The 22,640-nt window shown below is 46.6% G+C and overlaps 1 protein-coding gene across 1 annotated transcript; it reads left to right on the forward strand.

Moving 5' to 3' along the window:
- The first annotated feature begins 1,528 nt into the window (after nucleotides 1–1,528).
- PPTC7 (protein phosphatase targeting COQ7) lies at nucleotides 1,529–22,563 on the forward strand. Its single transcript, XM_063173013.1, has 6 exons — nucleotides 1,529–1,766; nucleotides 10,920–11,099; nucleotides 13,762–13,960; nucleotides 16,041–16,164; nucleotides 17,881–18,010; nucleotides 19,336–22,563. The coding sequence occupies exons 1-6, from the start codon at nucleotides 1,565–1,567 to the stop codon at nucleotides 19,392–19,394; spliced, it is 894 nt and encodes a 297-aa protein (XP_063029083.1). The 5' UTR covers nucleotides 1,529–1,564; the 3' UTR covers nucleotides 19,395–22,563.
- The last annotated feature ends 77 nt before the right edge of the window (nucleotides 22,564–22,640 follow it).

Consider the following 22,640-nt stretch of genomic DNA (forward strand, 5'->3'; position numbering starts at 1 on the left):
GGCCTGGGCTGCTCCTCCTGTTCATCCCTTTCTCTCTGTTCTAACACGAGGATTTTTAATTTTTTTAAATAAGTTTGGGTACAATTTCGGCTTTAGCTGGATAATTCTCACACTTTGCTCAAAGCCTTTAGCAGTGTAAGAGGGGCAATATTGTCTCTGACAAGGTGCACAGGGACACAACACCTGCCCGTGATAACGAGGGTGCTTCAGCAGCGTTCTGTGGTGGATGGTGGCACAGAGCTCTTCCTTTCACCGCAGGCAGCTCGTGGGGCAGGTTTCACACCTTCCCCTGCCGTATTGACACCTCCACTGTTTGTTGTCTCGGGTTATGGAAATGGCAGCAGCCTCTCGTGCCTGTACCCAGAGAATTAAACGAATTTGCAGAGCAACCTGCTGGGAACTTCCAAGAGGACAAACCCATTGTATGCACACCCACGAGCAGCAGAAAATGAGGAATTGGGTCTTTTTGGGTCTCTGCAGCATTGATGCCTTCAAGTCGTTGCTGTTGAAGGTGTCCAGCTGAGCGCTTTGTGTCACTCTCAGCTACCATCACCGTGCTTTTATGGGGTTGGAGCCATGACTGCACAACACACCCCGCTCGTGAGGCTTTTGTTTGGCATTTCACGTTCGTTAGCCAAAATGGATTAACCGCCAGCCTTGCACGGGTTTGCAGAGCTGGCGGTGTCCGCGGCCGCTCCGAGCCGGGCAGAACCGGGCGAGTCCCGCTCGGAACGAACCAAAGCCGGCCCCGCTCCGTGACTCACATAACCGTCCTCAGCAGGCACGGGGCACCGCCGGCCAGCGACTCCCCGCCAGTTATTCGGAGCACGCGAGACACGCGGGGCGTGGAGGGCAAGTATGTGGGTTATGCGCAGCCGCGCTGTGCCCGCTGTGAGAGCGTTCATTAATTGCGTTAATGGCGTTAATTGCGGCCGGGGCCCGGCGGGGGCGGGGGCGCGGACCCCGCTCGGCGCCGCGGGGGCTGCCGGGAGCCGCCCGCTGTTATTGTCCCGCAACATGCAAATGAGCCGGGGCGGGGAGCCAATGGGGGGCGGCCGCGCGCCGCTACCGCGCAGGCGCGCCGGGAGGCGGGGAGGGGGCGGGGCCGGCCGCGCGCCCCGCCCAGCGCCGGGGCCCTCACCTCACCTCAGCACGCGCGGCGAAGATGGCGGCGGCGGCGGCGGGCGGCGGGGCGCGGGGGCGGCGCGGGCGGCTCTGACCGGGCACCGCGGGCGGCGGGGAGCGAGCTCGGAGCGAGCCCCGAGAGCTCCGCGGGCAGCGGGGAGCTGGCACGGCCCCCCTCGGGGGGCGGGGAGGGTGGCGCGGAAGGCGGGGGCGCTGCCGGCGAGCCCGGCCGTGAGGGGCAGCGCGGGCCGGTGAACCGCGGCCGCGGCCGGAGGGACGAGGCTCCGCGGAGGGCAGGGCTCGGAGCGGCGGCGGCGGCGCGGGCCCGCGGGCAGGGGAAGGAAGGCTGGCGCCCTGCGGCTGGCGCTCGGCGGGCAGGAGGCGGCTGCGCCGGTGGCTCCCCGCGTTCCTGGCGCTCGGCTGCTGGGCGCCCCACGCCATGTTCTCGGTGCTCTCCTACGGCAGGCTGGTGGCGCGGGCGGTCCTGGGCGGCCTGTCGCAGACGGACTCCCGCGACTACAGCCTGGTGACGGCCAGCTGTGGCTTCGGCAAAGATTTCCGCAAGGGCATCCTCAAGAAAGGCATGTGCTACGGGGATGACGCCTGTTTCGTGGCGCGGCACCGCACCGCCGATGTGCTGGGTAAGTGGCCGGGCCGGGGGCTGAGGCGGCTGCGCCCTCGCGGTGTGACCCCCCCTCCTTCCCGGAGCTGCACATGGCGAGCGCCTCAACGCCGGGGCTCAGACAAAGGAGCCGCTGCTGCCTGTCAGTGTCACCGTGAGTTCGCTTTTTCAGCTTCCCAAGGAAGCTGTCGGGCTCTTTGTTGCAGCTCTGCCCGCCTTTGGCATGGGGGATTGTGTGTGCCGGGTGTCCGGGCCCAGCCTGGCGTCTCACCTGTGGGTGTCTGTAAGGCCTGCTGGCTCCAGAACTCAGAGAAACAGCTCCCAGTGCGTTTCGGTTTCTGTCTTTCTTTAAAACCCGAGCCCCATGTACATGCATTGCATTTAAACAGACAAGATCACTCGAACAGGCACTTCCTGATTTTAACGCGTGCAATGTCCTTGTCAAGTGAAAGGCAGAGTGACATTGAGACTGGAATCAAATGTCAAACTTCAGTTTCGTTGTTTGTTCTGGCCTGATTGCCCTCTCTGGTTTTGAATCACTGGCGAAATGAATCTTAAGGGTTCAAATTTTAGAAGAGTGAGTAATTATGGAGAATCAATAGAATCTTCAGACTATGAGCAACACTGCTTTTGACAGTGCTTTGACCTTTCTCCTGTGTACTCAAGGTTGAATTTGGCTCTGACACTCTGCACAAGTTAGTCGTGGTGTAACTACCAGAAGCAAATTTTTACCAAAACTTTGACACTTAAAAAAAAGCTTCCTCCTCCCTGCCCCTGTCCATGTTTTTTTTTTTGTTTTGGTTTTCTTGTTTTAGTTTTTGCATTTAGGTATTTTAAACCGGTGGGTTTAAAATACCGGTGCCCTGTGCTGTCTCATGCTGTGGAAGTGGCTGGTGGCTCTTCAGTCTGGCGCTGTCGCTGTAACTTGGTTGCCATTTACCAGAGCCGAGAGGTTTTCCTCAGGAAGCTGCAAGTTGGTGCTAGGTAACAGTTATTGCTGCTTGTTCTTAGAGAAGCTGTTACTGTGAGAGTGATGCCACAGCTCTCAAGGTGTGGAAGGTTGGTGGGTGCATTTCAGACACTCAGCATCTTCTCTGTGGTGCCTCTTCCAGATAAACTTTTTGGGATTAGAATGAGCTGTTGGACACCCTTCCTTTAGCATGTGACTAACCCTGGCTGCCTTTAAAGTTCATGCTAGACCAGCACTGATAAATAACTGAGCAATTGCTGTTTGCCCTTAAGAGAAATGCACGATCTCCTGTGCTTTGAAGTGGACTCTTGGTGTGGGCAAGAGACAGATTTAGCCCTGTTTGATGGTCTTTATGGGGTTTTGGCCATATTTGGTAATTACTGTATGTGGACCTACAGTTTGTCTTGTGTTCCTGCTGGAATCAACAGAGGGTTGCATTTCTAAGTTGGTCTTTGCATTAATTTTCATGACAACTTGGAAACAAACAGAATTGTAGCTCCACTTAAGGATCAAACAGCAGAGAGGGCAGCTGACCCAGGGTGTCTTAAGTACCAAGAACCAAATAATTTAAACAGAAAGTCTGTTGATTTGTTTGATTTGGGGATTTCTCCCCTGCTAAAGCTATTTTTTATGTCAGTTCTTTATTGCTTTTTTAAAACCCAGAGTCTCTGTACTTTCTGCAGAATGTTCAGGTGGGTTTTGATGCTTCTAGCTTGATGCTCTTTCATCTTCATCTGTAGCTCCTAGGTTTACAGACATGGTTTTCTCCAGTTTCTGCATCTCTGCTTTTTCATCCAGCCCTTTTGCACTGCTGCAGAGACACTTTCAGCACCACCAGATTTTTCCTGCCCTCAATTCCTCTTATTCCCATCACAATTCTGAGCTTCCTCATTATTTTTTTTAAGCCCCTCCTAAATTTTGTGCTACCTCAGTACCAAACTCTGCACCTCACCAAAACTCCCTGAGCTGCACTGTTGGGTTCCAAACTTCATTTTTTTGACATTCAGGGACGAGGCTGACGTGGTTTGAGGCAAAGTGAGCCCTTGCCACAGTAAATTGCAGGTGTGCCCCTTGCAGTGAGGAGTGTTCAGAGCCAAAGGCAGGTGGTGAAGGTGGCATTGCTGTGTGCCAGTGCCCTGTGCTCAGCCTGCCTGTGTGGGATGGCTTGGGTGTGGTGGAGCAGTGAGGGAATACTCCCAGCCTGCTTGGCATGAGTGCTTGGGGATTCATTTTCTTAGGTCAAACAAGAGTTGGCTTGGCAGTGTGTTTATAGCAGAATCAAAATGCTAAACACTTCTTTTGTTGTCAGTGTGCTGTGCAGTTCAAAGGCTGAATGTTGAGCAGTGTCTTTAGTCTGAGCTTTGTCCTTTCACAGTAAGATCAGCAGAAGGCTGATGAAGGTGCAGGTTCTTTCCAGTCCTCCCATAGTTGTTCAAGGCTTGACAAGGCCTGTTACTGGTGTGCTTGAATCCTCATTTTTGCTTTTATATGGAGCATAATTGTCAATTTTGCATGTTTTCTTCCCATTCTGAGCACAGGCAGAAATGAGAGGCTCAGAACAGGAGTTTTTCCTTAGGGATCACCCTAAGGAAAGGAAATGGCTTTACTGCTAATGTTAATCTCCAGAGCTTTACAATCCAGCCTGTTTCCTTTCTCTGCTGCTTGTACCATGATGTGCTTTTCTGTGCATTCACTGCCAGTGTCTGGGGTGTTCAGATGCTCAGATATTGAAATCTCTCACAGAGATTTGGGAGCTGTTCTGTACTGCTCAATGTGTGATGCCTTTGGAACTTTTGAGGACAGAAATCCTGTTTTTTTCAGAGCTGAAAACCAAAACTCTGACACCTCTGTCTTTTCTCATTAGCATGCAAGTAGGATTTTTACTACATAGGAAACGAGCCAAATTTGAAAAATTAACCTAAACAGTTTTACAGCCATTTCACTAAATTATCAAAAGTGAGAGTTAAAGCCAAGGTTTTCACCTCTAGAAATGTTGAGGTGTCACATGTGGGTGATAGTTTTTTTCCTTAATTTGGGGATCTGCCTTTCCTTGCTTGTTGTGGCCATATCAGGCTCCCGATGTCTTTGCTGTTTTTATGGATTTTCCGAGCTGTTGTGTGAGTCATTATTGAAACATTGCAGCAGCCAGAGCATCCCGTGACAGCATCACTTATACAATGTCTGTGCTGGGCACAGCTCTGCCTCTGGCCACTGGGACTTGACTCTTCCAAACTATTCCTGTCCCCTGGAGTAAGGAAAAACTGACTGGCTGCAGGAAACTGTGTGTTCACTGCAGAGTTAAAATTTGACAGTTGTTCTGTTTGCTGCACATCTTTGATTTTTAAAGTTTTTGGAGTGTCTGGGTGCTGCAGGGCAGCTACTCTAAAGTGAAAGGAGCTGCACGTGGTTTGAAAATGTTATCAGCAGCCTGCATAGGAGGGAGGTAAAGCTGCAGAGTGACAAAGCCCTGGATTATTGGTAGTGCCATCAGGAAAAGTAAACTTCAGCACCTCAAAGGATTTGTGGGTGAAAGGTCAAGGTTGTTCTGGCAGCTGTAGAGGAGGGAGGGATCCTTCCTTGGAAGCCTGAAGGTCACAGAGGACTGTGTTCAGTGGTTGATTTGGTATCATACCTATTAAAGAGATTGCTGCCTTATCACAGCTTATCACACTGAAGGAGCCGAGAGTCGCCCTCCTCCCTCGGAGTCACCTTTCACCCCCTGCCTGGGAGGGCTCAGGGAGCCTGGAGCAGAGCTCTGCACAGCTGCACCCCAGTCTGAGCCTGCAACAGCTCACAGGACACTTTCTGTTTAACCTGGGAGCATCAGTGCTGCATTTGTAGCTTAATTTAGCTTAAATCTTTGACAGTCTCTGCTCAATGCCCTACAGAAGGCTTCAATCTTGTTTGAAGCAACTCCATGGAAATGCTTCTGTCATACAAAGTGGTAAGAGAGTTCTGGATTTCTTTGAAATAAGTGGTTTTCTATCTTTAAATATATTTTAAAATTATGAACTAGGTACTATGAAACAAAATCTTTGGAAAAAACCCTCTTCCTTTTTTGCTATTAAAGAATAAATGTTTTCAGAAAAAGGATAATCTCTCAATGACTACTTGTTACACCATCACCATGCTACTATGGCTGAAAAAAATGCAGACTGAGGGCCACCCCATGAGCAGTCACAGGCTGACTTTGTGTCAGCAGAGCTGCTCTGGAGCAGTGTTGGATGTAACCTCTGAGAATGAAACTCATATCTGGTTATTCTTCTTTCCCTCAGCTTCTGCAAGGACATTGCACACAAGTGCTGAGGTCAGAATTTCCAGTTGAACCCTGGTTTTAACTGTAAATGTAATTGATGCTTTCTGATGGCAGCCAGTTTTCCATTCATACAGATCTTGACCTGAAGGAAGAGCAGGTTTTGTGAGAAATCAGAGGGAAATAAGTAAAGCTGAGCTCAGTGCAGGGGGCGAGGGTTCATCATCCCTGTGCATAGGAAGCATTGGCAAATCTCCTGCTCTTTGCTGTGGTTCATCCCTGCTGTGAGTGCTGAGCCTGAGCTGGGCCAGGCTGGCAGGGATTGATTTCAGGGTCTGCCCCCAGCCCCTGAACACCTTCAGGTAGTTGTCACTAGGGGATTTTTTATAAAGCCTGCAGAAATAATTTATAGTTCAGTGTTCTCCTGGAGCTCCCCAGATGCACTGAGTGAATTCTCAGGCTTCAATAGAATAGGGAGGAAATTTTCCTGGTAAAAATCTGCTTCATGAACAAGTGTGCTGTAGTGGGAGGGGAAAACAGATAGAAGGAACTGCTGCTTTCTTCTGTGAGTTGATGCACAATTTAATGTCTCCAGTTCCCTGTTTCTCCTTCATCGTTGCTCACTTTGCCTTTGCTTTTTGCTCCTTGTTGTCACTTACCCAGTTACTCTTCCAGAACCTTTCTATTTTCATGCAAGGGTAGTTTAAGTTTTACTGTACCAGTGTGAATAAGTAACCTTCCCTTCTGTAACTTGTTAGCAGTCACACACCATCTGTCCTCAGGGATTTGTATTTAACTGGGTTATTTCTTTGTCAAACCCTTGAGGGGGGCAGACACCCCTCAGCTCTACCAGATCCAGGGAGGCTGCTGAGGGTCACTGCTGGCTTTGGGCATTGAACTTGGTTTGGATGTAGAACCTGTCTAGGTGTGTGATTTACCCCACCACTGATAAGAAATCTTATCATTTTATCTCACTTCTGATGTTGACAAATACTAGGTGCTATATTTCAGACTCGTGTGGTGCAACTCATTGCACATTTTTTACCATTTTAGCCTCCATATTTGATGCAAAATTCAGTTATAAATATATCCTTTTGATGTTCTTTTAGCAGTGATTCATTGCTATTTCAGGTAAGGATCTCAAGAAATTGAAAGTTCAGTAGGATGTGCTGAGTGCCTTAGAAAGTTAATTGTGGTTGCATGCAAAGGCAGCTCCTGCTGACACACTTGTGCCTGCCTGCTGCTTTGTGTGATTTTTATTCTTGGCTGATGCAATATTTCAAAATGTCCAACTCTCAAGAGGTTTTTGGGACAGGGTGGTGGTTTTGGACTCTGCCCATGGGCAGGTTAATTTGCCAGCTAACCAGAACTGCCCCTCATAACATTATTTATATTAAACAGGGCTTGATCAGTATCAGGGCTTTGTTATGAACTTCCAGGCTGTTTAGTTTATATTTGCTGGGAGCCAGGAGAGCACCTGGGTCTCGCTCACACCAGTGAGTGGTGACAAGCAGATATTGCTGCTTTCAGCACTGCCTGGTTTGCCCTGGGCTTCTGCAGGGAGCTCCTGTGCTGGCAGGCAGAACAGCTTCACATTTGCATTTCAGCTGGAATCTTATCCCAGGTGCTTTTAGCATTTTGAAATCAGCTTTAACAAGTTTCACCACCAGCATCTTCCCTGGCTCAGTTTCAGTGCTGCAGCATCAGTCATTTGTGCTTTGTCCTGTAACTGCCTGACAGGTGTTTCTCTGAGAGAGATTTTGATATTCTGAGTCTTTGAGGAGCTGGAAAAAGACAAGTTTTGGATTGACACATGCAGCAAGTATTTTATCTGGCAGGCATATTTCTGTATTTTCCAGCACAAGGCAGTGTAGTGGAGTGTTAACTCAGATTCTGAAAGATCTTTGTAATACAGTGAAAGACTTGAGAAGTATTTATTCTTTTGAAGTAATTTATTGTGAAATTTTCAATTGCTTTATTTACAGTGGTGGTTCATCTGGCTGCAGGCATTGCCCTGTCACGTGGATGCTTGTGTAATTTCTGCATGGGCTTGAACAAGGAATAGCCACAGAAATGTTCTTTGTATAAAATTTTCTCACTTACTGAATGGCATGAATGAAAAAAAACTCTACACTGGTTTGTGTACAGTTCAGTTCCAGCAATTCTCAGCCATGCATTTTGTTTTAAATGTCCTGTGATCCCTGATTTTTAACATGGTTAATACTGGAACTCAATGGTTTATGGCTCAAAGGAAAGCCTCAGTATTTGTTGGAAAGGTCATTATTTTGAATATATACCTTATTTTCTTCTTGGATGAAAGCAAAGGTATTATATATAAACAGAGCTTGGCATTATTCCTTGGGAGGGATCCTGCCAATAGCAACACCTTTGAATTTTCTTTTGCTGACAGAGGGAAAACCTGGTATTAATCAAGGCTGAGTTTTTAGTTTTTGCTACTTCTGGAGTTTGAAACAGTTTCACTCCTTGTTTGCTGTGTACCAAATAGCACAAAGTTTACTTAAGCTTTATTCCTATTTATATTTCATCTTTTTCAGTAGCAGTTTACTCAAACTATTTCAAAGTCACATATTCCTTTCCCAGGTGAAGCTGCTCAGTTTACAGAGATTGCAGAACATGAGGGTGCTGGGTTTATTTTAAAGCCACATTGAAGGTTGGACAGGATGATTAAAGGTCTTGCCCCAACCCTTTCTAAAGCCCAACCTTTTCCAGCTGGGGCAAGGCCAAGAAATGGAGTTGGTGTCTGCTGGGGGGTGTGGAGGTGCCCCAGGAGGGAGCCCCAGGGTGCTCCTGGTGCAGGGCTGTGTCTGTGTGGGGTGGGCTGGGCTGGGGAGGCAGCAGAGCTGAGCTGTGCTGAGCTGTGCTGTGCTGTGGGGTCAGAGCCTCTCTGCTCTCAGCTGGGGGGGATGCAGAGGGTGATGGCTTTGGGAGGCACTGGCAGAACCTACTTAAAGCTGTTTATGGCTTGCAGAAAGCAGACAGGAGGGCAGACAGACAAAGGCAGTGCCTGGCTCAGCAGAGGGTATGAAGGTGCTGCCATGATTGTGGATTCACATTTCCTGCCTGGAGTAAGAGATGAACAAAGAAAGGCAGATGGTGTGCTCGTTTTTCCTTTAAAAATGGAGTGGATTTTGATGATTGACCTTCTCAGGTGCTTGCTGTGGTGGCTTTCTGGTGCTCTGTGCTAAAGCTGCAGTGTTTGTGTGTCAGGGTTTCCCAACTCTGATCTGAAAGGATTTTCTGGATTGCTTGAGGGAACTCTGTAACTTCTGCTGAGCTTTCTCTGCAAGCCTTGGGAGCCAAGAGCTTTGGGCAGCATTTGTCAAACATCTTTTCTTTGCATTAACCCTGTTGGGAGGGAAGCAGTGCAGAAATACATCTGGACTCTCTTCATTTTAAAGGGCAGGAAAACAAATGTTTATCTGGTAACTTCACCTGAAGCTCCATCATTTAACCTGAATTTCTGTTTCATGTTCCTGCTCTAGAACCTTTCCTTTATGATCTCGTGTTCCTGCCTTGTCTGTGTGGCAGCAGAAAGCAAAGAGTTAATCCAGTATTAACCTGAGGTGGTGAGACCTGTAGGGAGAGGATTAATCTGTTCTTGAGGAGTAGAAAAGTCATTTCTGGGAATGCTGGGTGCTTTTACATGAGCTCCCTCCCAGGGACTGCTCAAAGAGGTGAGTGCAGGGATCTGCATTCCTGTAACATTCTTCTGAGGAGGCACAGGGACAAAGCAGGTGTCTGAAAGGTTGTGCACTATTTTAGGGAGAAATCTGATTAATGTTGATGGGCTGTTCAGAGTCTGGCCACAGCCTCCTGGCAGATTACAGTTCACGCCAAGGTCGCTCTAAACCTTCCAGCTCAGTTTCAGCCGTGTCCCGTGTGAAGGGCACTGGGAGATGAGGAAATTGGCTTTTATCTTCTCACTCACATTTTCATGCCTTTGATCATAGTGGAGCTTTTCCTGAGGAGACTGTCCTTCAGCACTGTCTGAGCATGAAATTCACTTTTTGTGCTTTTATCATGAACATATTTCAGCTTTACTATGTTTTGAAAATTTCTGTTTTAAATGGTTTGTCCCCTGCTGAGGATCAAAAAGATTTTGGGAAAAAATTCTACATAGTAGCATTCTAATCTCAAATAATACCTTCAGCAGTGTTTTGCTTTTATCATTTAGGCAACTGGAAGAAGTTCAAAGTTCTTGAACCAAATGAGCAGCAGAAAATGTGTGTGCTGCTCACCTCCCTGTGATCACCCCCTTTCCATGACCACAGTCACTGTTTTCCCTGTTGCTTAGAAGCTTCCCAGGCTTTGGCAGAATTGGTCTAATTTTCTGATATCCAGGTTGTTTTGACTAACTGGAAATTCTCTGGATCACAGTCAGTTTTCATTCTCTTGCTTGGCTGAAGCTGTAGGCAACAAACTCTCCTTGAAAGGGGTAGGTCCCAGCATTGTGTTGGTTACATGGATTTTAGAAAACACTTGTAAAATGGAGATTTATTCTCTACAGAGATTGGGAACACCAAATAGAAATCATTGTCCTTCATATGAGGAGGTTGTCTGAGAAAAAACTGTGCTGCTGAATAGCAGGAAGAGTTTCTGTGTCATTCTGTACTAGCTAAAGTGTTGACCTTCACTTTTGAAGTGAATAATGGACTGATGAGTGGTTAATGGGATTGAATCCCCATCTTCCTCATTCTCAGCATTAGACTTCTGCCTTCCTCTCAGCAGTTCAGATTATATTTGGAGATTTGTTGGGGAGCTGATATCAGAAGTTACCTTCAAAATACTCAGAAATTTATAATGTTTTCCAGGCAGGTGCCGTGTCCTACATTTTAGTCACTAAATATCATGAGTGATGCAAATAATTAACCCCCTTGTTTTGGAAAGCATTTCTGTGGAGGTAACTGTGGTTTTGTGTTTCCTTGCAGGGGTGGCAGATGGTGTTGGTGGCTGGAGGGACTACGGGGTGGACCCTTCTCAGTTCTCAGGGACTCTGATGCGGACGTGCGAGCGTTTGGTGAAGGAAGGACGGTTTGTTCCGAGCAATCCTGTTGGAATTCTCACTGCAGGCTATTGTGAGCTGCTGCAGAACAAAGTCCCTTTGCTTGGTAAGACACCAAAAAGATGTCACTGCAGTCTGGGTTGTGTGTTACACATGGGCTTTCTGGAGGGTGCTTGGATCTCTTGTCATTGTCTGCAGCAAATCTGCAGAGTTGACTTCTCTTCATTAACTGAAGGCATAGCAATGCAGTCGCCTTGGTGGCACCCTGATTTTCTCTAAAACTGTTTTAATCAATTTAGTAATGCAGGGAGTGTTGATGTGTGTGTATTTATATACAAAATAAAAGGCTTTCTGTGGGAAGGGTGAATTCACCAGAGTTTGCAGAGCGAGTTCTGCAGTGGAACACACTGCACATGTACTCACTCTGTATTTTATATGTATAAATAACTGTTCTCCGCTGAAAACTCTTTGTGGTACTGGCTGCAGCTTTCTGCTTCAGCTATGCAAGGAGAAATATTTTCTGAGCATAATTGGATGTAGTTCTGCTCATTTCTGGCCTTACTCTGCTCCTGTTGCCTTTTATGTCCAGTGGACTCAACCCCAGTTGCTTGACTTGAGTAGTTGAAATCATACAATCTCTGGTAGCATTATTTTTATAAACTTTGTGGGGGGATTCATTACAGATCTTTCTGCAAGCCAGCTGAAGCAGATGCCTCACATACTCTGTGTCAGCATTGATGGGGCACAGGGCATTCAGCAGCCTGGGGACTGGGAGCAGATAGAGGGGCCACCCTCAGCCTCAGCTGGCAGCTCTGCCAAGGGGACACTTCCCTAAAGGACATGAGACCTCCTCTGCTCCAAGCAAGTGTTTGCCCTGCACAAAATGTGCACAGCTCACCTGACCTTAAGCTGCTGTGCCAGAGCAGTGCTGTGTGAGCTATATTTAACTGTCTGCTGAGCTGGGAGCAGATGTTCTGGCATTATACCCCTAAAGAATAGGTTGGAACCTCAGGAGTGACCTTAAGTGTCACAGAAATAGCAGTGGTCAGTAGTTACATTAGGGTTTGGGGTGTTGAATGGTGCTTGTTTGTGCAAAGCAGGTGTAGCTGTAAGTGAGCTCCAAAGTGGGGCACTGGCAGGAGCTCTCCCTGTGCCTTTGGAGGCTGGGCCTGACCTTTGCAGGGCTGAAAAGCAGCGTGTGCTGAGTCACAAGATCTGAATTCCACACATGGCCTCCTGGTTACACTCTGCTAATAGAGTTAGAATTTGAAACTAATGATCCTTAGTGTTTCTCCTTTAACTGAGAACAGTATTTTTAGAAGGAGGAATAAAACCCTGGAATTACCACAGCAATGAGCATTTAGAGTTTATTTAAAATAAAGGGACAGGGGAAAACTTCATTAAGGAGGATTCATTGGGCAATAACTTCTCCTTGCTGTTGTGTTTTAATCCTGGATGCTTGGTTCATCAGGATTGAATGCAGCAAATAATGTAAAATAAAACTGAAATGGGAGGAAACTGTGCCATATATTTTTATTTAATCGCTCATGTGTTGCAGCACAGTTTTGGACACTGTCACATGGAAAATCAGATTTTTTTCCAGAGATCCTGCTTTGACTTAACATTCATTAAGGACAGGGAAGGTGCTCTGTGCTCACTGGAGAAGAGATTCAGGGCAAGTGCATTGCAGGGAACTCTGTGTATTAGCCAGGGAATTGTCTGGAACAGGCAATGCCTGGAGCCAGCTGGACTTCTGCACTAGCAAGCCTGATCCTGAGCTCTGCTCACTGCAAGCCTGTGGTGTGTCCAGCATGGAGCTGTGCTTGGAGAACCCTGCTGGAGGAACATGAGGGCAGGAGGTGAAGAGTTCATGAGCTGGTGGTAGAGCTACAGCACTTCTGCCCCACATTTCCCCCTCTTGGGGACTGAAAGGTCTTTTGGTGGCTGTGCTGTCCTGTCCTGTTTGCAGAATGAAGGACTTTGGGTTTCTTTGCAATACAGCATTTTTGTGGCTTGCAACCAAGCACAGCTGGTGGCTGCTTCCCAGTGAATGAATGGAGAATTCCTCAGTGCCCTCAGGCATGGCTGGGATAGTTCCAAGCACAATTGACATCATTTTTCTGCTATTACTTTAATTTGGGATTTTATTTGTCTCTGAAACATTTGTTTTCTTAAACTTGTAGAGTTGGTGTGCTGAAGATATGACAGGATTATTATTTTTAAACCTGAAGCAAGCTCTGCAGAGCCAGGCTGGGAGGAAAGGCATTTCATGTTCTGAGCAGAGAAATGCAGCAGGGCCTAATACTTAATTGCAAACAGTTCTTTACTTGGTGTGGTTTATTTGCAGCTGAGTGAAACTGTGTGGAGAGCTCCTAGCATTGTATGGATGCTACTAGAATTCTATTATCTCCATGATTTTGGAATTTCAGTATTTTATGTGAGTTCTGTAAATCCGGTCCTATAGCAGAATGTGCTGACACGTTGGGATGGAAAACTGTAAATAAAGCCAAACAAAACCAGGTATTTGTCAGCATTATGTGTTTACCAAAATCAAAGCAGGAAGAGTAAATTCTACACAAAAATCATAGTTTGTATTGCAAAGATTTCTAGCATTTTGCTGGTTTTATTTTATATTAATTCTGCTATCGTTGAGTATTTCCATTTCTCTGCCTTTTAAGCTTTGATGAATGTTGTAATAATTGAACTGTTGGTCAGATCAGAGATAGAACAAGCAGTTTCTGTGGCTGACTGCAGTGCTGTGTTTGCAGGGAGCAGCACAGCTTGTATAGTGGTGCTGGACAGGTCAAGTCATCGTTTACACACGGCCAACCTGGGAGATTCCGGGTTCCTGGTGGTCAGAGGGGGAGAGGTCGTCCATCGCTCCGACGAGCAGCAGCATTACTTCAACACTCCCTTCCAGCTCTCCATAGCTCCACCAGAGGCAGAAGGAGTTGTCTTGAGTGACAGGTAAGGGGGAAGAGGAATTTTCATTTTTAATCTGTGCAAAAAGCTGCAGTTTTGCTGCTGTGGGGCTCTTCTGTACCTCATAGGATGTAAACACTTACCCAGTCAGGTCCTGCAGCTGCCCCCCTCCCTCTCTGGGTACCATGAACATTTCTCATCTTGTACTTAACTTTGTACCTCTTGCACACTCTGGATTTATTGCTCTGTTCATGGTGCCTTATTCCCACAGCCATGGGCTTGTTCTGATCCATGGGAAGATGTCACCCACTAGAGCTGGAGTGTGGGCAAGGCTGGGTTCCCCGGCAGACCTTTGTTCCAATCCCTGCCTGTGCTCCCTGGGGACTGTTTGGAGTAGCTAATTTAGATATCTTGGCACTGAGGTTGCAAGTACTTGAAGAATAGAGCAGAGGGACATGTGACTGTAACTTGTGTTTCCAACTTGCTGTTTCCAGCAGCATATTGTATTTGACCAAAACCAGCAAAAAAACTGTTTGGCAGAACACCAAGCTGGGAATGAGAGTATGAGGAAAGGACAATCTGTTCACAGAAATGAGTTGTTTCAAAGGCAGGCTTGTTCTTGTGTCTTCCCTTAGGAATGTCAGGCTGATCCATCCTGACTTTGTGAATGCAATATGAAAGAAACTCAAAAATAAACAGCTTTCAAATATGTGTTAAAATTCAGCTTTCAAAATGTCTCAGTAATTAAAGTGAGATCCTCATCTGAGCATGGGGAGGTGGTAACAGGATCCTCAAAGAATGGCCATGGAATAAAGGGAATGCAGCAGGCAGCTGAAGTGTTGGACTCAACCTGCTTGAGTGTTTTCCAACCTAAATGATTTTATGCAGTCTCAGGGCTGATGCAGTAAAAGTTGAGACTTTAATCCAAGGTGGCTCTTTCTGAAAGTGTTGGTTAAGCTGTTGAAACTCCTGACTGACCATTCTTGTGTGTGGTTTAATTTCTTCATCCTGCAACTGCTGAGGGGAAGCCAGGGTAGGACTCTGAAATTAGAACCCTTCAGTAATCCAAGCTCTTTGTTAGACTAAAATTAAATGATCCCTTGAAATTTCAGAGCTGTAAAAAAATCTTTCATTTTTCTGAGATTCTCAGTCATCCGTAGGAAGGCGATAAAAACAAAAAGCAGAAGGATAATTGATAATGTCCAGTGGAAGTCAGGGAAGCCAAGTAATCTGAGTCATGCAGTAATAAGGAAAGCACAAGATAAATGTGCTCCCACACTGGAGCTCTGAATCATGATTACAGCTTTCTGCTGGTTCCTGCTCTGTTCCTGACGTTAATTAGTACTCATGCTCCTTGGTGAAACGCTGCTCCTGTCCTTTTCTGTTTGCTGGCCCAGTTCAGTGATGAATTTGGCTATATATGGGCACAGGCAGGCAATCTCAACTCCATCAGCCTCCCTGAAGCTGCACATCAGTTGAGCAAAGAGCTCCTCTGTGTTTTGGCAGAGCCCAGTGGCCTGGGATGCAGCAATTCCTCCTTTTTACAGAGCCCTGAAGAGTCTTTAAAAATGAAAGGTTTGTTGTTAGGTTGCTTCTGAGAATCAGATTTTTCAGCAGTATTCATGCCCAAACTGGGTGTTTTCTGCTCTTGGTGTTGTGTAATGTGTTAAGACACAAGCATTCCAAAAGCCTCTGGTCTCCTGGTAGTGATTTCCAGCCATGTTTCATATTCCATTGAATTAGAAAGTGATTCAGAATCCTGAAGTGTTTGGGCCAGGCCTGTTATGAATTGTTCTTTCAAGTATCACTCCCTGACATCTTCTAGATGAGCAGAAGGGACCCTGAGCTGCCATTCTGCTTACTGGTTTCCTTGGAGACACACTCCTGAAGCAGATTAGTTTGCAGGATTGTTCATGTGGGAATTTAAAGTGCAAATCCTGGGTGTGGGAGCTGTTTGCAGTCCCAGGGCTGTGGTGGGGCTTTCCTGACAGCCCTTGCTGCTGCTGAAGCCCCACAGTGAGGGATGATCCCTTCCCCAGAGAGCAGTGCAGGGCTGTGGGTGTGCTCTTGGGGGGTGTGTGGTGTCTGTGAGGGCTGCAGTGCTTTAACCTGTGTCCATCCCCAGCCCTGAGGCTGCTGACAGCACCTCCTTCGATGTCCAGCTTGGGGACATCATCCTGACTGCCACAGATGGGCTGTTTGACAACATGCCTGACTACATGATCCTGCAGGAGTTGAAAAAGCTCAAGGTGAGTGTGTGTGTGTGTGTGTGTTCTCAAACTCTCACACATTTTGTGCTGGCTGAACCTTTACAGTTCCTTCCTTTACTTCTGAGAGCTGAAACCTTTGTGTTGTATAAAAACCCCTCCACAAAGCTCAGTATCCTGGAAAGGCTTTTCAGGTGATATCCATGTGGGCAGTGCAAGGGATGTTGAGCCCAGAGGGATTTCTCTTGGATCTGCATCCAGGCTGAATCCAGAAGCAGCAGCTTGGGCATAAATTCCCAAATAACAGCTGGATCCATGGCAGTGACTGCTGGGGAAGGGAAGGGAAGGGAAGGGAAGGGAAGGGAAGGGAAGGGAAGGGAAGGGAAGGGAAGGGAAGGGAAGGGAAGGGAAGGGAAGGGAAGGGAAGGGAAGGGAAGGGAAGGGAAGGGAAGGGAAGGGAAGGGAAGGGAGAGAGAGCAGGGGCTGCCTTTGGCACACACTGCACCTGCAGGTTGGAGAGGATACACAGGAAAACACAGAGGCCTCTCCTGGGTTACTTGAGGATGAGCTGACACCTAAAATAACTTTCAGCTCTCTAAGCAGTAATTCTGACATAGCATGGGCTGTGTGAATTGTGCGTTGCACGTGCAGTGAAAATCTTCAGTCTAATCTTCTGTAAAAAAAAATCCTGTCAACTTTTCCACATTAGTGACCACAAATGTTCTTTTTGAATAGTAAGAATACATTAAAATATTTTGGCTGAGAATATTTGGCTTCAGGCTATTTACTTAGAGAAAGGAAAGTACACTTAAGGAGATATCAATATGTATAAACTCCTTGAGGAAACTATTTGCTGTGAAATGCAAATAAGAGCATTACAGTGTGGTGTCAGGAGAACTTGGCCTCCTCTTATCCTGCAGCTCCCAGGTCCCTAATGTGTCACTGGGGCTGCAGCCACCCCACAGCCTTGTCTGTGCAGAGTTTGGCTGTCCTGGCTGGCCCCTGGAGTGGGAATTCCCTTGTGGAAGAAAGCTGAGCTCCACCTTTTGGTGTGTTTGGGAAAGGCACTGGCGTTCCCCAAGAGGTTCAGCCAAAAGTTAATCACATAAATGCCTGCTAATTCCCAAACCTGCGGGGAAGGCTCTTGAAATGACAAGGCATTTAAAAATGGTTACAGACAAAAAGAGCAGTGCTTGTCTGTCATGTTGGCTGCAGTGAGAAAAGCCTGGGAGGAAGGCAGCAGAATTACTGAAACAGGAAATAAAAAAAGTCCTTAAAATGCAGCCTGGAAAAAGTGTGTGTGCTCTCAGTGCATTTTTCTCATCTGAATTTAAAGTGCCCCTTCTCCCCAAGGGTGCTCCTGTCAGGTGGGGTGAGAGAGCCAGAGGTGCAGGGCTTGCACTCAGGATAAAAGGAATTCTTCACCTGAGCCTGCCTGGGAGGGAGGGAAGGTCCTTGCAGGGTGCCTGCAGGGACAGCTGCCAAATGCCCTGTTCCCTTCAGGTGACACAGTTTAGTCTGTTTTGAGTATTATTCTTCTAAGCTTCTAAATTCTGGATATCCTCCAAACCCAAGCCTTGAGCTGCTGGTGGGGATTTGAAGTCTGGCTGTCCCTTGTGAAGATCCACAGCTGTAACCCAATTTACAAAGCCTAAAGAATGGGCAAGGCTCTGTTTGCAAGGGAAGGTCAGATCAGCACAGAAACTTCTGTAGGCTTCTGTACAAGCATAAACTCTTTTTTTTTCCTCATGAATTTAGAACTCCAACTACGAGAGCATCCAGCAGACTGCACGGAGCATTGCTGAGCAAGCCCACGAGCTGGCCTACGACCCCACGTACATGTCACCCTTTGCACAGTTTGCCTGTGACAATGGATTGAATGTCAGAGGTGAGAGCTTCTCCTCCTCCCCCTGGTGCTGTCCTGGAGAGATCTTTAGCAAAGTGAAGTTCTGCTGTTCAGAATCCTGTAGGAAAACAGAACAGCAGGAATGAGGTTGGCAGAGGAGCACCAGGCTCGTGTGGGGTTTGGCAAAGCTGCCAGGGCTGCACAGGCCATCCTGGGCCTGGCAGAGCAGGAGCCTCCTGTGGGGAAGCAGCTGGGGCACAGAGAACACAGCACCCTCAGCACCCTGATTGGTTTGTTTTTACTGTGATCGTGCATTCCTGCCCCAGGAATCCTGCCTGAGATGAGCTCTCCAGTTCTCCTGTTCATGACTTGGTGTGTGGGTGGTGTTGTGTCAGGGCAGTTTTTTGGCTTGGGTTTTTTTAAGGTCTCTTCTTACTGCTGTGTTTCAGCTGTTTTCTGCCCACTCTTTGGTACATTTGGGATTGGTTTTTTGGTTGAAATTTGCAACCCTTGCATAATTGGCACCCCCACAGTGATCTCTCTGGTTCTACTTCTGTGTTTTAGAAAGGTACTGGCAAAACAACTGGCAGAGCTCAGAGCCCAAGCAAACATGTTTCTTCTAACAATTTTTTACTTTTATATAAATAAATTAAATTCTGCCAATAAAGTTGTTCTCATCTCTGTATCAGAAGGGCAGGATTTCCTACAAGAACCTTAATCCCCTTTCCTCAGGTAGCAGCTGTCACACCTGGGCTCTGTGTTGCTCCAAGCTCAGTCACTCAATAGTGAGGCTGCAGATCTCCAGAGTCCAAGGGATTGGTTTGACTTCCCACATGACAAAACCTCTCTTCTGGGCCATTTCTCCAGGATTTGAGTGTGTTGCTCTGGCTGTTAGAGGATTGCAAAATAACTATTGAAAATGTTAAGTAGCTTTTAGGAAGAGCTGAGGTAATGCAGTGCTGGAGAAGATGCTAAAGAGGTGTTTGATTTACAATGGAAATTCCTGAGGAGATCTGATTTCATGGCAGTTTACATGTAACAAAGCAGTGTCAGGTGTTTTGTGCATTTATTAAAGAGTCTGCTGGAAACAGCCCTTGAGCTCTGCCAGCTACCAGCAATGTTCGAGGTTCTGACCTCCTTTTCATAGGTTGATCTCACTGGAGCTCAAAAGCAGAGTGGTTTTGTTAAATGTCACTGCGCCCCTCGGTTTGGAAAGGAGGTGGGGGAGGCAGAGCTTGTGTCTACTCAAACCAGGTTTTGGACACTTAAACCAGTTTTTAAAGAGCTTTCCTTGGGGAATGTCACAGATCAGCAGCAGACACCCCACTGTGGTTTGATGCAATAAGAGGGTTTTGCTTCCATTGCAGGGGGGAAACCAGACGACATCACCGTCCTTCTGTCCATCGTGGCCGAGTACACAGACTGAGGTGCTGCTGCTGCCCGAGCTCCCCGAGCTCCCGGGCGGTTTCCTGCGGGCAGGATTGTTCCTTCCTTCCTCCCCAGCTGCTCCTGAGCCCGGAGCCTGGCCCCACATGCAGCTGAGGCCCTTGCTAAGAACCACTCGTAGTCCACTGGTCTTGGTCTGCCAGCAAGAGATAAAGAAGCTCAAGGCTTGGAGCTTGTCTTTGAGAGCTTAGTCCTTGTGTGGAACAGGGGAGGATCCATCCCACAGCGTTGCTGCGTTGGAGATGTGACTTTCCAAGGAGTGGGATTGGTTGGGCACCTTTCACACTAGCTCAGTAGGTAACGCCTCTGCACGAGGGCACATTACTCTCTTTCCTAGGAACGTTCTCTGTTGTTGAGGGTGTGTTACAGACCCAGTTCCATAAAGCATTGTCTTGTTCCAGTGATAGCCAAGGTTTCGTGTTTCTGAGCTCCGGTTTTCAGGAGATTTATAACTGCTGTAAACATTCTGCTCTTGCCATCCATGGTGTCAGCCTTAGGAGCCTTTTCTAGTACGAGATTTCAAACAAACCTAGTTCAAGTTATATGGATGCAAATGTGTTTTGTGATTTCAGGTGCTTAACTGTGATCTTAAAAGTTCTGCAGATCATTCGTCCATAATGGGCCTGGTTCTGGATGTTTTGGCTGTGGATAATTATTTTTTTTTTTAAACAAAACTTCTAGCTCAGTCTCAAACAGCCGAGCTGGCCACAGTTGAGGTCTTTCAGCATTTGAACCCATCTCAGCGTGGGATGATGGTAAATGCTACGGTGGGAGGTTGCACAAAACAGCTCAGCCTCAACTCCGAGCGTCTTCACTTTGGGTAGATGATTCTGTTGTTGATATCAAACATAATTTGTGTTAATAATTGCCACTTCTCGCTTGTAGAACAGAATATGCTGCACCAGTTTAAGTCCAGTTGATCCTTTCTGACTCCAACAGGCACCTCCTTGCTTCTGCTGCGGCAGCGGCAGCGAGTACGAAAATGGAAACTTAATGAATAATCAGCAAAGCCTACATTTCATTTGAACTAAAGTTTAGGGGTTTCAATGATCCTTAATGATGTTTACAGTTATCTAACAGCCACTTTGCAATATGACATTTCCTTTTCAATGACAGTAGCTCACGTTTGTCCCCCCTTTTCCAGCCAGCTTTCCTTTTCCTTTCCTGAGGCTCATATGAAAGCTGAGAGCTGTAAAGATATATATATTTTTGGTCAGTTTTTCATTAACTTTTTTGCTGGTAGAGAAGTATGTAGAAATAAATTAAAGCCATGTTTTTATATATAAAAAGTCGGGTAATGTTGCTGTTTAGGTGAGTGCAGTTAAACTTGGTCAGTAAGGAATCTTGCCTGCTCTCAAGAGGAGATTTTTACTACCTGGTTTATTGTATTAAAACTGTTTAAGTTTGAGGTTACCTCAACTTGTTTAAAGAATTTTTGTGGACTTGTACTGTATATTTGCGTAACTATGTCAAGCTTTTATTTAAGGTCATTTAACATGTACCATGTACATGTCATTTTACTATATTTCAGTGCATCATGCTTGTAACAGGCATTTCATTTATAATAAGTGATTAATTTGGGAGCTCTTCAGTAATTTATCTGCTATTCCTCAATTGGCATAATGTTAGATATCTACTTTAAATCACCTTGTAATTACTCGTCAAAATGCCTTAACTACCCTAACTTGACCAAAATAGGATTTTGGTGAGGGTATGGGGAGGAATATATTAATGAAGAAAAATTAATTAGTTTTGCGACACACGAACAGTGAGTGGTGGAGAACTTTGCACAACCTGTCAGTCCTTGTTGTTTTTAACCTGAACAAGCTGTCTCTGGCTGTCTTGGAGGAATGTATTCACATGCAGAACAGGGCTTTGTTTCTCGTTTGGGAGGGGCCTTTCTCTCCCACTCTGGCTGTCTTTACATTTATCCAGTATTTACTGCACGCTTCTGGATTAGAGCAGATTTGATCAATTCTTCTTTTCCTTTGCCCCCTGGCCCCGGGCTGTTCTCTGCTCTCAGCACAGTCCCCAGCCCTCCCTTTCCCCTTCCCGGCTTTCCAGAGCTTTCCCTGGGGACGTGTGTGGGGCAGAGGGTCTGGAATCCCCCAATTCCTCCCTGTCTGTGTCCGTTTGCCTCATATCACACCATGACCTGTTGGGTTTTTTTAAATAAAGAACAAATTTGGGTTTTGATTTACAAATCATGAGTTTTTCCCTCACCGGGCACACCAAAGACCAGTAAAGCTTTTAGCTTTTCCATCTGTTTATAAAGCAATACTGTATTATAAAGAATTGATATTTTTATCACATGCTTGATTGTTTTGGTTTTTTTTTAAGACGTGCACTCTGAACATATCAAACCTGATTTTTTCCTATGAACTTAACGCTGTCTGCGCACAACTGATCTTTGGAGAAGGAAAGGACAGGGCCCATCCTATCAAAAATAATTCCCAGCGATGCATGAAGCAGGAACACGTGCTAGGGTTAGGTCAGTGGGAATGTTCACGAGAGGAATGTACAGGAGAGGTGTTTGCTGAGCCTTGGAGCTGCTGCAGAGGGGTGTGGTTTGTGTTGGGAACAGGAGGGACCCAGGATCAGTGGGTATTTAATCCCCCAGGAACCCGGGATCGCTGCAGCAGCGGCCGCAGGGGTTGGGTGGGACAGGTGGAATGTGGTGAATTGGAGAAGCTCTGTGGGTTTTGCTGTTTTCCTGGCTATCTTTGGGAGAGCTGCCACATACAGTCCTAAATGTCCTTGTCAGGCTGAAAACAAAACCAAACCAAAAACCAGATTTGGGACCAGGCAGTTACAAGTGAGTCAAGAAGGGAGGGGTGATGATCTGGCAGGGATGGGAGGATTTGGTGATGGAATTTCCATCCTTTCTCCAGGGGAGGAGCAGCTGCTGTGTGGAGAACCCGACTGTATGCAGTAGTTTCTGACAAAGATAGCTGAAACAAAGAAGCAAATCTGAGTCTGTATCTGAGGATGCTTTTCTGTTGCTGTTAAAATGAGACTATCATCTATGCTTACCCAAGAGGCAATTATGTGAATTTCATGTCTGAGGTATAACTTATGCAGGAATAGTTCTGTAAATACATTTAAATAAATTGTAAAGATATTTAATAAATATAGTATTTATACTAAAATGTGCTTTTTAAAGTCAAGTTGCCTGCAAACCCTCTGTTTGTCGATGTGGGGATGTGGTTGGTGGCACAGAGGCACA

This window comes from Melospiza melodia, chromosome 20 (genome assembly GCF_035770615.1).
Source record: "Melospiza melodia melodia isolate bMelMel2 chromosome 20, bMelMel2.pri, whole genome shotgun sequence".
Classification (NCBI taxonomy): Eukaryota; Metazoa; Chordata; class Aves; order Passeriformes; family Passerellidae; genus Melospiza; species Melospiza melodia.

Excerpts from the sequence above, each read along its gene's own strand:
- PPTC7 (XM_063173013.1), top strand. The coding sequence starts at position 1,565 with ATGTTCTCGGTGCTCTCCTACGGCAGGCTGGTGGCGCGGGCGGTCCTG. Across the intron at positions 1,767-10,919 it reads CCGCACCGCCGATGTGCTGG|GGGTGGCAGATGGTGTTGGT; the intron begins GTAAGTGGCCGG and ends GTTTCCTTGCAG. Across the intron at positions 11,100-13,761 it reads GAACAAAGTCCCTTTGCTTG|GGAGCAGCACAGCTTGTATA; the intron begins GTAAGACACCAA and ends CTGTGTTTGCAG.